The 17,666-nt window shown below is 31.3% G+C and overlaps 1 protein-coding gene and 1 long non-coding RNA gene across 2 annotated transcripts; both read left to right on the top strand.

The window, feature by feature from the left end:
* Positions 1-8,156: 8,156 nt before the first annotated feature.
* Positions 8,157-13,384, top strand: LOC129005524 (uncharacterized). Its single transcript, XM_054434435.1, has 4 exons — positions 8,157-8,271; positions 9,693-9,886; positions 10,794-10,971; positions 13,251-13,384. The coding sequence occupies exons 1-4, from the start codon at positions 8,214-8,216 to the stop codon at positions 13,382-13,384; spliced, it is 564 nt and encodes a 187-aa protein (XP_054290410.1). The 5' UTR covers positions 8,157-8,213.
* Positions 13,385-14,577: 1,193 nt separating this feature from the next.
* Positions 14,578-16,492, top strand: LOC129005485 (uncharacterized). The gene is made up of 3 exons (XR_008491830.1): positions 14,578-14,735; positions 15,649-15,669; positions 16,140-16,492. It is a non-coding gene; the product is annotated as an uncharacterized LOC129005485 (long non-coding RNA).
* Positions 16,493-17,666: the final 1,174 nt, after the last annotated feature.

The raw sequence follows: 17,666 nt of genomic DNA, 5'->3' as shown, positions 1-17,666 counted from the left end.
ATACTGTCCCCATTTCAATCATAGTTTGTTGGAATTGAACACAAATTTAATATTTTTTGGTTTAAATATTTCACTCATGCAAACGATACTCTTTAAACTCTTTTAAGTTATTTAAAGACTCTTTAAATAACAGTAAACAAAAAACTAAATGTACCACGTATGTGCTGAATTTTACAGATTCTTTAATATAAATCAATAATATAAGAAACTATTAAAGAAATTATTCCAGTTTTGGAAGCTCTGTCTAAAAAATCCATACGCTGAAATAAAGGAAACCAGATAACTTCCAGGTTGTTTAACGTAAGTAATCACGATTTTTTTTCTCTTTAAAATCATGTATTAAGGGTATGCTGATATGTAGAAAGCTTTACATTAGTACAAGCAATCATTGTGTAAATTGCCTCTACTGTAATCTACATAGTGTTGCAATTAATTAAACAAGAGTAATTAGTGTCCTGTGTGGGGCGAAAGTGGTTGTGTTGCAAGTAACTGATGAAAACTTGTAGCAAAATAGCCTTGAAATTACTTTAAAAGAGCTAAACTCGTATATTTAAATATTGTAATTGTAGTTGGGCATCATACACTAGGCCTAATAGTGTTCTACCAAAAATAAAATCATATGTACCATTTACCTCTTAACTGGATACCATTAAGAGTTCAACTATATTGTATAAGGTAACTATATGGTTGGCAAATTATCCCTATACATTATTATCTATTAAGCTATATGTTAAATGAAATTACCTCACATATAATTATAAAAGGTTAATCATGTTTTTTATACGTTTGTTTTATACGTTTGACGCAACAAAACATTGCTACAAACTATAAAAAATGAATTTGCCATACAGAAAATATAGTAGAAAACCATTATAAACGTCCAGAAAATAAAACTGGTCAGGCTTCACGGAGCGTGGCCAATTAAAACAAAATGAAAATCTAAATAGATTCTAGCATTAATTGTATAGTATTTTTGATACTTAGAACCTGAGTGTGGTTTCGGTTTGTGAAGAAATAAAATATACTTAATTAAGGATAACCATTGAACTAAAAACTTGGTTGGATTGACAACATTCTGCGATTTTGATAACTATGCAAAGAAATTGTAAATACGATAAATATATACATAAAAATATAGTAATGTTCATCTATGTCAATTATACACTCCGATTATCAGCAGGCCCAATAGGCGAATGACCTTATGCCCCCTATACCCTATGACACCTTAATACACCTATGGGTCAGATGATGATTGGAGTGTCTAATCGAAATCTATCATCATTACCATCTTATATATATATGAACCGTCTCATTAAAGCAGCATAAGTGTTGTTACAGTATAAGTTTATGTGTTTAAAGTGTTATTTTACGCATTTTTATTTATTCCGTAAAATTAATAACACGTCTTATGCTAATTAAGAAGTCATTTAATTGTTTTGACAAACGTTTTTAAAACGACCTACATAAATGATTTGGAACAAAATGTTTATTTAAAAATAAAGTTTATCTAAACAATTTAGAGCCAAAGTATAACAATGCATTATGCTGTTTTGATAAATATGTTGCACATGCCAATATATAAAAATAATTAACCAATTTCAATTGGAAGATTTTGTTTCTTTGAATCTAAATTTGATTGGATTCGTTAGTATAATTGGAATAGTTTGCCTAAAGGAACATCAGGCGTTTCAGCTGTACACAGTAGCCAATTATCGTGTATGCAAAACGTAAAACTATAAGTAATAAAAATAAAACATAAGAATAAACTAAATAATAATTATAAACATAAAAACAAATTATACAAATTATACAAATTATAATTCAAACTGTTTAGGCAGTTTGTAAAAACTTAATGTCAGGTCCCAGCATACTAGTCTTGCAACAAACATTTAGGAATTCGAAATAACTGAATATATTAGGCCTAATTGTTAAATTGGTTGGTTTTAAATGGCACAGTAAGGTTACGAATGAGGCTTAAAACCTTAAACATATAGTTAGCGAAGGCCCATTTGAAAAAGAAAAAGAATTTGTCGATGTTGTTATGTATTATGATTACCAGTAGTCAATATGTCAAATAATACAGACTGAGACTTAATACCTTTACTCTACAATATCAATGCTCACTGCAACATCATTGCTTGCCAAAGTAAACTCCATTAACTTTTCTTTGCCGAAGTACTGAAACACATTAATCACACCACCTTCTGCTAAGAGTTATGAATCGTGGGGTAATATCTTCTTCACTTAATTTTTAGTGGTAAGATTTATTTCCAAACGTTGATGACTTCATCAAAGGTGAAATATGTGGTGAATTTGTTTTTACTCAGTGCAAATTTAATGTCCAATGGCGATATTATCAATAACACTACTTATTAATCAAGCTTCCGTTATTGTTTTTCTGTACCGTTATACAAAGATTTAGTTCGTAAAAAACTTGATTGATTGATTTAAAATATAATTACACGAATCATTTACATCTTTGAAGTTAAATGACTACATGTCCATTATGATAAATTCAAGAATATTGGTAACGAAAAAACTTATTGATTAATGTTATGTTCGAGTATACATATAATTATAAAACAATAAAAAGTATACCATCTGGTATATTAATTATATTTATAATAGGGTTGTTAAATCTTAATAAATATACCGTATTCTTTTATAAAAGTACTGGTAGAAACCTACATTGTTGTATTGTGAATCTTTTAACTTCGCCCAGATTTTTCTTAATACTTATAAATTGTCATCAGAGTAATCAGGATCAGGACCGAAGGATAATCTAGAACTGAACGAAATCTTGTTAATTGTGGCAATTTAAAAATTAATGTGACTTTGATCAAAACAAATAAGTAATAGTTTTGCGAGTGAGTTTGCAAGTTAAAACGTGCAACGTTGCACGTTTGTTGCACTGAACACACAAATCTGAAATGATAATGTTGTGTTATTGTTTTATGTCTCCAAAATAACTGTTGCAGCATATGGTGCAACTCTGTTTATAATTTAGGATCAGATTGTGGCAAATGCTTATGCTTTTGATCTCTTATGACAAAAGCCATGCTATTAATTTTTTATTACTAAACTAAATAAAAAAGCGTGGGGTTTGGGCAAGTGACCTAGAATATATTTGGATAAATCTCAACGCATTGATTTAATAAATTAAACATGAAAAATACCTGAAATTTAGCATTTGCTTTTAACACAATTTGTAGAATTTAGTTGGTTCTATGAACCACATAGGTTGTTCAATAGTAGCCAATGGCTCAAACCAAAGTGGCTCAATTTCGTATCAAACAGTATGTAGATAAATAGTAAATGTTATGTATATTGTAAGATTAAAACATAGAATTTTATTGTATAAACCCCCATTAGAATTAGAATACGTAACTAATGAAATGTTTGTAAAATAAAAACTTAATTGCCCGTGAATCAATACGGATAATACGTCCTAGAAACCTAATTGGAAAATGGATAATTTGTTTCGTCCATAGAACCGATAATTGTTCTGTTTATACTAACCGATTGTAGTTACGATTACGACAATCACTAATTACTATTACAATAATCACCAATAGATAAGCGGTTTATTTGAAACAGTGATTGAATATGTATTTGTAATGGACAAAACAAGTGAAAAAGTAACCAGGTCAACTGAGGAAATTAACTGTTGTTCCCTGAGCAATAAATGGCTACGACAGTGCTTCTGTATTGTTCGTTTTATTATTTGCAATCAAAAATATCACACCTATTATAAAAAATTCAGCATACCTGTAACTAGGGAACAACTAGAATCGTTGTACAACCATCCTGGACAAGGATTTTCATAATGTGCACATCTGGCTGGTTAATTAGTTTAACCGTTTCGCTGTGTAACTTAAACGAATTACCATTCCAATATTCTCTTAGCAGAGGTCTGTAAACGCTAATGCTACTGTTATACCTTTCACTACGGTTTAACATGATAAAAATGTTGCTTAACTCAACATTGCCTTAACATATGAAGATGTATAAGCAATGTTATATAACTATCATACATAAAAGTATTGTTAAAGGCTTGAAAATGTGTTAGGCATAAATCTAAAGTATCCTGAACTAATTTGTTCATATGAAAAACAAAAAAAGTTGTTATATGTATATATACAAGTCTACCCTCTTTTATTGAATTTTTTTCGTAGGTTAGGCAGCAAGAGACTCCAATGAACTTAAATATTGTGCTCCGGCACGTGTGTATATTCATTCCCTAGCAAAATAAAGTAGTTTTAATTCATTGAACACGGACAAATAAACAAGTAATGCGAACCCGAAACATAAATATAGAGAATGTTGTATAATCAAAGTCTTTAATACCATTTATTGTGATTAATCCTGAAAGATATTTTATGAAACTCCATATTTCGTATTGGCGATGCAATGTATTCTCTGTGAAATAGCAGAAGCCATTCACAAGCGATTTGGAGGCAGTAATTCACCCGCAATGTTGATATCGCCACCCTGCTGGCAGAGGTTTCCCTGATAAACCATTCCAACACACTGACCACATGTCGGCCTCTCTTTGTCATATCCGTTCGATTTTATTTTACATTCAAATGTCATCTGCTACAAAACACCGCACAGCACTTCAGCCTTAAATTTACTGAACGTCAATGGAATACAATTACTAAAGCGTTTTACCGGATGGATCTTATATTACTCTAGTTTTCAGTGCAAAAAAGGAAATCATACAAAATTTTTTTTGTATGCATCTGTCAATAGTAAAACTATTCAAAAAGCAGTGATGTTCGTGAAATGCATATAAAGTGTGAGTGTACATGTAAACGTTTTACGTAGTTTTCAATCGTAATCTAAAGTTAAAGTTGTTTATAAGAATTAAGGTAATGATATTGATCTACAAGAAACAGTTTTCAATTGATAAACAAAAACATTTCAATACCTTTGTTTATATTCTCACCATTGATATTATTCACATTTTATATTTGTATTAATTTCAGTAGATCACAGACAATTCAATGTTCACTTGATGTGTATTGATATATCCCTTGTTCGATTACTCTTTCAAAGCAATGTTGGAAATTAAGTGATTTCAAATCGTAACACTTTTAATTTTAATAAACCATCCATACAATTGTAATAGATGAATCGCAAAATGGTAAGATACAACAACGTGCTATTACTTACAAAATGTTTATTGAACACGCAAGGAAGATAATAATCAGGGGAGGCCCAGCAACATTAAAATTAATTTCTAAAAGAGATAATAAGAAAATTGCAAGATTGGCAATGCAAAAGATCCCCTCCTCCGTTCAGGGTTTGAACAAGGTTTGATTAATTTAAAAAATATTCTATAGCAAATGTAACAATTTAGAGAAATGAATTTTGCATCCTCTACTATACGATTAGTTAGCTATCCGACCAAACATTAACAATACGGTATTATAATCTCATTAATTTGTGTACAAAGGTGTAAATAGGTATGCATAGGCATAAATCCTCAGTTAACATAAATAAATAGTTATAAATTCTACGTTTATGCATTGATTATATTATTAATGTTTACCGTTTGTTAACTATTTGCCAACTACAAATAATCAACTTTATCTCAAAGGTATTCCGTAATGTATTCAGTAATGTTACACTTTGTTAAACTACAAAAATAAACTGCAATATAAATTTACAAAAGGTTGAGGTTCAGTGAATTCCCAGAACTAATCTTTAATAATGTAATTACACAGAAGAGAGAGTTCTTGGTAAACAGGAGAAGTTAAGATAATAACCTTAATTAATTAGACAAACTGCAATCTCTAGAGAGGGACAAACAAATACTTACTACCGTCTCTTGAGGAATGTTCTCTCTAAAACACACTTGTTTGAGAGGAGGAAGTGTTCCGCTGGTTAGTTTTTACTCTTTTATCAAACAATGTTTACAGTTTAGTACAACTGAAAACTTTAATCATCGAATGACTTTTTGTAAAGATATATTCCTGAACAGAGACAGTTCTTCACCCTTACTATTCCTTAGGTTCCACATTTTAAATAATCTTTACTATATTGCATTTCTTACATAGTAGTTGATCCACACTAGGAATTACTTTAAACACTCTAGTGTTAATTTTAAATGTGATCTAATATCTTAAATGGAGGGTTATAGTGGTTTATAATTAAGCTCAATTATAAGGTAATAAATCTTTCTAAACTTGAAGAAATGTACTAAAAGAGCTTAAACTGAATAGAATGAATAGTATAATTGAAGTTAACCAGGGAAACTAAACCATGCATATTACCACTGATATAATAGTGCATAATATCACTTTATTATAGTATAAAAGTGCACGATTTGGTTTAAATAATAATTTCCACAGAACTTGACTAATGGGAGATATTTAATTGGCCACAGAAAAAGCTTAAATCTAAAACCAAATCAAGAGACACTTTATTTTAAAACTCTTTACAAAAGAAGAGTATCAGTGCAAACCAGAGGTATCTATCTCCTCAACACAATATGACATAGTGGTCATTTGAATATGCATCGAAAATACATTTACCTGAGTTCTCTCTGAGGCTGGTGAAAAAGTAAAATGATCACCATAATATTTATATTGGTCATATCAAATTGATCATATTGGGTTGAGATACAGCCGTTTAGTTTTCTCTGACTTTCTTTCAAAAATTTTATACTGTAAAAATTGCACTTTTAGGAAATAAATAGGTTTGCAATATTGAATCTTTTTAAAAAAAACCCTTTGAAATATCGAGGGGGTATCCACCATACCTTCTATAACCACATAATAGCAAAGGACTATTTCTAATAATCAATAAAAACATTAATGATCTCACTCAGTGTTGATTGACTTGAAATTGAGAAATTTCCATATGTTCAATATATAACATACATGATTAACATATGTATATCCACATGATAAACAAGGATAGTAGTTTTCTGATATGAAATGTTATTAGCAAAACAACTCATAGTCATAATTGATGGAACTAAACAGCTATTGATTCAAATTGGCAAATTGATAGCAGATATATGGTCCATTCACCATAAAACCCAACATTTCATCAATAACTGGAGATCAAATACGTATTTACGAAACAACAAATCGGAGGGCACAGTCCGTGCGTGAATGTTATTTTCCAATTATAAAGGGAATGAAACATTGCTAAAACAGCAAACGCCAGAGAATCGTTAAACTGCAGATTATTCTGATATTGTGCCAGATAAATTACTAAGTCAACGAATTGATAATTTTCCATTAACTGTGTTAATAGAAAACCAGTACATCAGTTTGACCAATTGATTTAGGATTGTTATCAATGAAAAGTAAATGGTATGACATTCACGTTTCTTTTTTATTTGTAATTAAAGTTAGTATGTAAATAAAGGTTTTAAAATTGTAAAATTCTATAACTGACGATAGTAATTTTTTCACATAATACAGTTTATGTATACATTTTTAAGTTTGATTATTTTGTTTCGATATAGAAAGGTTTGCCTACATTTACACATTACCAGGTTTAGGTTCGATTGTCTAGTGAAATGGTGATTGGTAAGGCATCACTTATTAGTATTATTCATCCCTTACTATACTATGTAAAATATATTTCAATTACGTCAATAAATGTTTTTATTTTTTATTTAATTGAAATAATGAACTTATAAATCTATTATTATAATCTCCCTGATTTTCTATATCACAAGTTGCAGAAAAAACTTAAAGAATAATATGAAATTAAAGGAACATCAAGTTCTTTGACATTTGGTTTTTTATAAGTTTGTTATTGTAACTTAATGTTCCTTCAATTTCATATTATTCTTTATTGTGGTAGATATTTGAACTGTTTACTTGTTAGCTTCAATCTTTATGAAAAAGTACGTTTACGAAATAATACAGAAAAACTGTTCTATAAAAATATTTCTCTATCACAAATTACTAAATGGCCTACTATATAACTGGAAAAAAGTCGTCTCTCTTTTTAAAATAGCTAGGCTCAGTTTCCACACTTAACCTATTCAATTTCTCTATTCCTATAAATAGATTTCTTTGTTTTCCACAACAATATACTGATTCTTGGTTCACAGGGTATGGTTACAAGAGAAGAACAACTCAAAGCAACGTCGTGACGTCACGAGTACGCGTCTTCAGCATGCTGTGAGGCAGCCATCTACGTCACAACTACGTCGACCCTTCATTGGCCAGTGATGCTTCGAGACCATGTGTGCCAATTTGCTACTGCACCTAGCAATTGTCATAGCACTCTGCATATATTGTGGTCAGTAGCGAATTGTTTAATTGTAAATTGTTTAAATTTATTGTTTAACTTTTTAAAACTATTTCTATAAGTAAATTTTGTTCATAATCGTCATACCTGTCAATGAGTCTCCATTTTAAGATTTCTCATAATTTTTTAATAGCATTTAATGATAGATTTAGCACTAATCTACCTTCTAATGATACATGAGTAACAATTCTGTCCAACAAAAGTTGTCTCAAGGCAGATAAGGTTACTTTGTGACATGTAAGATAATATGCATGTTAAACTTGATAAGATTGTTCTATAGCACCTTAGGGGGCCAGACTATCAGATTTCTACCCAGTAGTTTGCATCGCTTTAGAGACGTTCTCTGAACAATGTTAGAGAAACATATTACAACTCAAACATAAATTTATAAGAATGTTACAACTATTTAATTAGCCTGAGATTAATTATTTTTATTTATGATTGTAAATTTAACAGCAATTAAAAATACGTTTTCACATTAAATGCTTTTCACATATGTAAGTGTGTATAAAATATGTAAATATTTCAAATAGGAAATTATTTTTTAAGAGTAAAAAAGTGAATGAATAGCATGACGTATCATTATGAAAACAACTGGCTTTAGGATGTTCATGGAAAAGATGTATACCATTACCACGTAATTTAACTTTTACTTCTATTCATTCATCTTATACTTATTTTAGAACTCTGTTCTTTATAAACACGTTTTACTCGTGTGTTATTTTCGCACGTTTGTTATTATGTTTGTTGTGTTATTTTCGTTAAGTCTGCAATGCTCAAAGACTTTACTATATTTCTACAACTCAGTGACTATCTTCAAATAGTTTTATGTGGTATTTAATCTGTCTCACTCATAGTTTTTTCTCTTTGATCCGTGCATTATAAATGGTTTCAAAATTGGTCCTAGTAATGACTGGTAGGACTTGTCAAAATAAATTGCCATTGTAAGTGTATTTATATATAACTATTATAATGTTCAAAGTATACGTTTAAATATAAAAAGAGTGTCGGAAGACGTTTACTACAAATTAATTACGTATTTATTCACATAAATACTTTTTGAGATCAAACAGTCTCACTTACGAACGAACTTCACTACTATATTTTCTATTATTGATGGGGATCTCAAGACTTAAAAATTTTATATATCTTCGGTCTCACTGAACACAGCAGTAAAGTTTTTGCTATTCAGGGAATGATAAATGATCGATACACAGTATACAAAACTTTCTCTTCAATACACAATGAAATCAAAGAATTTGATCAACCGTCGCAGAAACAAATTTAAAAAAAATTTTAAATACTTTTTAATACTTACTGAAACTCCTTTTTTGTGGCTTGCAAACATGAGCCTTAAACGCTGAAACTTTTTAAATATTTGCTTATTGATCATATACAACCTATGTTTGCAGAGATTGAAGGTGTTCAGATCACAGGCCTGTTTGTTCCTCACGAGGTTCAGAATGGCAGCGACCACGTGTTGTTGGACTGTGAGTACTCTCTACGACCTGAGGAGTTACAACCTACGTCAGGGCTGGTCGTCAAGTGGTTCTATAACAACAGTCCGGCACCTGTGTACCAGTGGATCCCTGGCAACAAGCCCCAGGTACCATAGAATAATAGTTTTCACCGCGCCTGTATACCAGTGGATCCCTGGCAACAAGCCCCAGGTACCATAGAATAATAGTTTTCACAACACGGATTGATAACAGGCGTGCACGTGATTGTGGTTGTTGTACAATATTTATCACTCAGCCACTGGATGTTTATTAAGATGCTAAAGGGGTGAAAATCTGATAGAATTTTTTTTAATGTGTGGGTTCAACTATAACACATTTCAGGCAGTGAAACTTACTTAAAACCATATTCGTCCATAGTTTACAAAATATTCAGTAATCAACCAAGTCCGAGGGAGTTATGCTGTAACAACGTGAATGTAATTACTGATCGTGTAAAGTAAAATGTAAACACTGGAAATTTTTGTCTCTAGAAATCCTTACTTACTCGCACTCCTGTGGCCATTGAAAAACTAGGCCTTATTTGTTCTCTCCAATCATGTGCTACCAGGAACCTCTGTCTTCTGCCACCTCAAGGCAGTATTTATTTCACTTAGAAATAATCGTTGGATCTAGAAATAATTGAAAAAAATTAAAACTATATATTTCAAGAATTTTTTTGATGAGCGAGATGCATGACATAGAGTTTAAAGAATAAGAATGTCACTATGGATAGAAGATTGTTTTGTTGTGGATTTTTTCCCTGGAAGACAAGCTATGTTATATTTTCATATACTGGTACCCTCTTGTGTTCCAGTTAATGGAATACAAACGTAAGGACTTGAGTTTCCTCAAGAAAATGTATTGAACAAAATTCTTTGAATTATGGCTTGGGGTAGTCACCGTCAAAGATGACACAACTGTTCTAGCTTTCATTAATTGGTTATTGTTGTTCTACGGTACCGGCCATTCAGGATGTACATGATGTGATCTTTCTCCTATCTATTCGTCCTGCAGGACCTCGGTGTCCTCAAGGGCCGCCTCAACCTGGAGCACCGAGCCTCACAACACAACGGCACGGCCCACCGCGCCCTCTACATCCTTCAGCCTACCACGGACCTGTCCGGCGAGTACAAGTGTGCGGTGTCCACCTTCCACGAGGAGGACTTCATGATCAAACGCATGCTTGTATACGGTAAGCATCTTTATAAATACATTTAGACTAATCAAAAAGGGTTCTCGGCTCAATATTGAGAAATGCCAGAGTAACTTTAATTATTAAAAACTTAAATAACCACCCTTGATCAATGGTATTTAAATAAATGGCTTTGGGCTGGGAGCCAAAATGATCTAGGTCATATTAAAACTGTCATCTCATTCATTCAAAATTCATTATTTACTTAAATTGCCTTAAAGCTGTGCTTTAAAATGTGTAGGCGTCTTATAAAATCTCATCTTATCAAAAAAACACAATACCTTTGATACAAATATTACGCAACCTCAACGTAGTCGTCTGGTGCTTAGAACTCTATCTGGCCCTCGAAAGATATAATAATGAGGTGATAAAAGCCAAAACCCAGATACTATCCTGTTAGGACGTGTCAGAGCAGTGACAGAATATTTGTATGTACACTGTGTTTCAAACCACCCAGGGGGCCAATTAAATGCTAAAAAGCATTCACCTTCCCTTTCAACTTTAAAAGCATCCATTTCACGTTTTCAGTGTACAATGTTTTCCATCATATATATTGTCTCATCTAAGTAAGAATAGAGCATTAAGATTCATGAAAGCAAGAGTTTGCTGTTTTGCATGTTTTAAGTACAGCACATATTTCGACTGAGATAGCCAAACCACAATGTTAATGAAAGGTCAATGTGTGCGTCCCTTGTTAAAATATGCAAATGCAAATCAACCCTTCTTTTTAGGCACTCAAAATTATCATACATTGTGAAGGACTCCATTTCTGCGTTACATATTATAGTAAAAAAACCATTAGAATAGCCTTTTTTAATTTTAATTTTTTAAATTAAATTTGAATTTGAATTTGAATTTTTTCAATTTAATTAAAATTTACGATATTATCTATATTTAAAGCAACAACTAAAAAAGCCACAATTTAAATTAAAGTGATTGGCAAACTCTTTACTTTCATTCAGGGACAAATTGTCTTGACAGTGCAAAAAAGAATCGCTTAATGGATAAAATAATTTATACAAAAACTAAATTTGATATTTTATAGAAATATTTTTAACATTCTATCACGAGGGCAAACAAATGAGGTTGAGATGTTTATTTTTTGTGCTTTTCACTGATTCATTGATAATTATAAGCATTAGTATTTAAAAATTTAGATTACGATTTTTGGCAAATGTAACATTTTTGTACATAATTTAGAGTTGTTCAATAATATAAAATTCACTGTCTTCTCGTATGCTATACTTGCTGAATTAAGTGACTGTATTACCTAGGGCTTAGTAAAATGAAGTTGCTTAAGTTTATGAAACATTTCAATGCTTCCAGAATGGTCTATAGAGGATTTTCTTTACAATAACTGCTATACTCATCATTTCCATGTGATAATATACTAAAAATCATAAGTTGAATATCAGCAAAATATTAAATAAATTTTTTTTTAATAATCGTTAAACAACCATGTACCATACTACAGTAGATGGTTTTTTTTCTGTCATAGAATTCGAAAAATTGGTTTCGAAAAATTCGAGAAATTTCGAAGGCAGATATTGATCTAGGTGAAAGCCAATAAGACCCGCCATCAGTCGGAGTGGCAGAGTGTCAGCTGACAGCAGTTGGGCTGATTACCAACCACTCTTCTGATGACAGATCACAACTCAGTTGCACAACTAGTTTTAACTAAATTTGCCTTCATCAAATTATACCCTATCACTTACTCGTAATCCAATTTATTCGTACCCTTTTTACTTAGCACTTGAATTATTGGATTTGTTTAGAAATAGTCGTACAAGATAGTAAAAAATACATTAGGTTTTTATTTTATTTTACTATTTTTCTTAACTGAAAAATCTAGGTGGGAGAATTTCGCTTTTCTTAGATTATTCTAATCCAGTAAATTTTCAGATCTATTTCAGAGTCCACAATATTATTATTTTTATACACAGCTTAATTGGATGTATTGAAAAGCACCAAAAAGACCTCAACCTAGATTGAGCAAGCCTTTATTTTACATTCGTTTAGCAAAAGGTATACCATCCTAGAGGAGTTAATAAGCTTTTCATGTTTTGCGTGAAAAAACTCACCCTTCAATGTGTATTGTTTTGGCTCTAATTAAACTATAATTTATTTTAAGATACAGTACAGTATATTTTTACCCTTATCAAACAATGTGATACTGCTCCATTAATAATGAATTATACATTTACTCTGAGGTTCCATTAACTTTAAAATACTTTAAGCTAATACTAATCATGACTGCTAATTGTATAACTGCCTTTTAGCGCCGGAAAGGAAGATAGAAGTTTTCCAGACCAAGACAGACCTCCAAGGAGTGAACGTTTCCTGCAGAGCCCTCGGAGTCTTCCCAGAGCCCAAGATGGTCCTTTACAAAGGCAACGACATCAAGAAAATGTAAGAAATATTTGGCCATAACATTTTGTTACTACGGGTTTGGATTAATATTTAAAATTCTTTAGTGAAGCTCCTTACTATGGCTTGTTCATGTTTAATCATATCATGATGACAAACTTTGAAAGAGTTTTCGAGGACGTAGCATGATAGTACACCTACTATGTAACTACCGATGATTACAAAAAATAGCGGCTTAAGATGTCAACTGGCAATGCCAATTGTTTGCGGCGTCTAAATTGTTTGTCTGTTGGTTTAAAGTGTCCATTACCAATGTATGGGATTGAGTTCTCAGGAAAATGGTTTATTCATTTCCTGAAAGAAGATTGGTTGTGGTTAAAAGAAACCAAACGACTGACAATACGGTTTGACCTTGCCTCCATTTCACGCTTAGTTTGTTTTGTTAAACAAGGACATTGTGAAAATTATAGGAGTTACATTTTGTTATCATTGTACTAGGTTGAAGCCAATCAACGAAAGTTCATCCATAACTTACAACGAACTATTTTATAAACAAATATGGAATGCATTTATTTTTTGCTTGCAGTTCCTTGTAAAATGCATATCTACTTTCTCAAGTCTACACTTTTTTGCTGTTTTTAGTTGGCAAATTTTAATATATTTGGTTGATGGAAAAAATGAAAATAAACAGTAGTGTAATGGTTTATTCTAAAGGGTTAAGGCTCCATTCTTTTACTTTTTGGTTATTTTACTTAGTCTACAATTACGTAGAAAACATTTTCGTTATTTTATAATCTTTGTTTGCACACCTTTCATCAAAATGTTGTTCAAACACTTACAAACTAAAAATTAAGGAAACCTGCAAAAAAAAGTTTAAATCAGGACCATAATACCCTGATCAGTAGTTTAAAAATTAATAAAACACTTTCTAAATATAACCTATGAGCTCATTTACAATTTTCTTGCCTCTGTATACTTTGTGTAACACAATACATTTCTTTAACATATTTAAGATTAACGTATATAATTCTGACATGTGTTTTTAGAACCTCTATAGTTTCTCTTTATTAAGTTAGTTAGTTCTTTATTAAGTATACCGCAGTAGTAGGGTATAAGGTGTAGCATGAAACTGATTCTGCTAATCTATATTTTAATGTTTCAAAAATTATGTCGTAGCATTATCCAAGAAGTGATTGTTCACTTTCTACCATACCTATGTTCCAGGACCTTGATGACGTCAGCAAGCCTAGAGTCGGTGTCACATGATGGAGTTTATGACGTCACCATTACAGGGTTTCTCCACGACGAGGAGCTCAACTCACCAGTCATTGTCGACTGTGAGCTCAGCATTCCCGAGACCTCCTACATGCGGAGGAAGCTGATGCACTACTACCCAGGTCGGTATATGGGACAAGCAAAACATGATCTAAGTGAAAAGAAAGGAACGTTTACATTGAAAATATATAATGGTGATTTATATGTGTTGGTGTAAATGTTTTATATAAATACATAATATCAGTATATAAAAAAAATTAAATTGATGAAAACCTATAACGCTCCAAGTATAAAATATATGTTTTTACAATATTACGCTACTGATATATTTGGTTATTTTTGAGGCAACATACTTTTAAAAGAATATCACCCTGGATAACCTTTTTGTACGTGAATATAGGATACGCATATTATATTTTGCAAAAATGCACATTCAAGAATTACAAACAGATATTTTTACCGTTATAAATTATGTTTTAAAATGTGTTTATTGAGAGCATTCCTCATTGATAAATTACTTATATGTGCAACTATAGCTCGGCCGCTTAGAAAACGACCTCCTCCAGCATTGGTTTAGCATTAGCGCGCAGGTCGTTTTCTAAGCGGCCGAGCTATAGTGAGCAAAGTGAGCAATTGCCTCACTCGAGAGAAATCTTTACCATTTTCAAGCTAATAAGGTTGATCTCGATCGGCCTCAACCTTAGGAAGAAAACAAAAATGGGAAGTTCTAGTAATAGTTGAAAAGGCCTATCCCGCTGTAATGTGCTAAACATTTCCAGGCTAGTGTCCTAGGGCATGAGGGTCTTTTACTCAGCAGTCCGTGGACATTACGCCTAAAGGAGTCCGGCCCTACTGAGAGGACATTGCTCCTCTCAATGTGTGCGTAAACGCTTTTTTAAACTCCTCCACCTAAAGTCCACCTAAACTCCTAACCTTAATGTTAATGGTTCTCTAGGTAAGAAAATGCTTGGCCAATAATACACTTGCAATTTTATTATAAGTAATGCCTTTAATCTTATTGATGTATTGTTTCAGGAAGAGCTCTTGCGTGGATAGGTAAGTAAACATATTTAATACGTGCAAGTGAATCTTCTAGGTTTTATGAAAACATTTTTTATAACACAGAAAAATTATTTATTGAACTTAAGATTCGTGGAAATACGAGTAATGACATATTGAAATATTTTAAAGTAAACATTAAAAAAATTGTATTCTTAACCTGTTCTTTCCAAACAGGATACTGTAATTTAGAATCCAATGGTTATACAGATGAAAATCCCAGTGTTTCTTAAATTAAAACGATTATTTAAGATAATTACAAATAATATATATATATATTTACAAAATAAACATAATGAAAAGAAATTAATAAATAACAAACAAAGACTATTTCTTATGGGACCAACACTAATTGACAGGTCAAACTCACTAGCAAATTCAATTCCTATCAACAGCTATCTATCTGATGCATCAAATGATTTGTATTTTAACTCGAAGTTATTGTTCACAATTATCTCTGTTTGCAGCAGATGACACCAGTGGTGCAGTGCTTCTACGGGTGAACTACTCGGGAATCGCAATGTTGTTTGTTCTGTTGAATTGTTGCTTGAAATCATGATCAAGCAGTGATTGGACTTTGTGAAGAACTATTTTTAATATTCATCTGTGCCATAGATCACATATCTAACCATATTTTGGAATATATTGTCTACCAAACATTGTACTCGTATATGTGCTAACAGTAGAGGTTCAACCAATCTTGGCTGAAATAACTACATAAAATTTAGAATTTCTTTAATTGGATAGGTGTCAATTATTCAATAAACATAATCCTTAGTGTCGACTAAATATTTAGATCCCTCCACGTTTCAACCAAGATTGGTAAAAAGCTAACTTGTTTTGATCTAATTAACTAAGTTGTTTATCGTTGATTAAGCTTTGTCAAGAAAACTAAATAACATTTATCAGAGTTTATAATTACGTATTTAATATACTATTTTCTTGTGCTTTTTATCATTGTTTTATTACACCACCTTTCCTAAATTTCATATTTTCGTGAGAGATAAATCTTAAATTTCATAATGCAAATAAAACAAATAAGATACAATAATCTATTAAAATGGTCGTTGTTACCTTTTATGCATAGTTTTATCTTCTTAATTTTGACCTGTAAATATACAGAAATTGCATATTTCCAAGCTTTATCATAAAAACGGTCGAATGCTATAGTTAAATATGATGGAGGAAAAGTTATGGCGTTCCTGGTGCAAATACGTAAAATGTCTTCACTTTCTCTATTCAAAGTACTGAAGTGGTCACTCGGAATACTACAGATAAAGTATATTAACAATCCCTAGCTATCTATCTAGTTCAGTGTTAACAGTGCACTTGATTTAACTGAACACTAATGTCCAGTCAAACCTGCTTCACAATCCTTACACTATAAATTAATTAATTCAGTACATGGCTTAAATAGTTTAAGTACGTCATAAGACATTTGAATATAAAGAAACTGTTCATATTTCAATTACAACTATTTTGAACATATGTATATGATGGAATAAAATGAAATGTAACATGGTGAGAATAAAAATTTTTTAATTACTTGTAGTCTGTGTGTTGTACATTTTTACAATGTGAATCACGTGAAACTTAAACCGTGATGTTTGGGACGTATTAGCTCAACAGTGTGTAAATATTTATGATGATCCAAAAACTAATCACTGAATCTTTAAGGTTAACAAATGACAGGTTTACAATTTTGAATTATATTGATCGATATAGTTTAAAAAATCCTTCATACGAAAAAGACCAATTTAATTAACAAACTTTTAACATATCAAATATTTTATATATGTGGTAGTCTTTGATGTTGAAGGATTAGTAAAAATTACTCAATTTTAGCACTTATCTAGCCCCAACCCACTGTGATCAAAAATCTCTTACAAAGACACCGAGAACAACAATAATTATAATAAAATGTTTATGAAGCTTAAGAAATGAAATACAAAAAATAAAACAAAAATTTACTAGTACGCAAAGTCTGATTAAAA

This window comes from Macrosteles quadrilineatus, unplaced genomic scaffold, assembly GCF_028750875.1.
Source record: "Macrosteles quadrilineatus isolate MER2022 unplaced genomic scaffold, UCM_ALF_1.0 Scaffold_22__1_contigs__length_1958994, whole genome shotgun sequence".
NCBI lineage: Eukaryota > Metazoa > Arthropoda > Insecta > Hemiptera > Cicadellidae > Macrosteles > Macrosteles quadrilineatus.
Note: the sequence above shows the minus strand (reverse complement) of the source record. Positions and strands in the feature narration are given on the sequence as shown.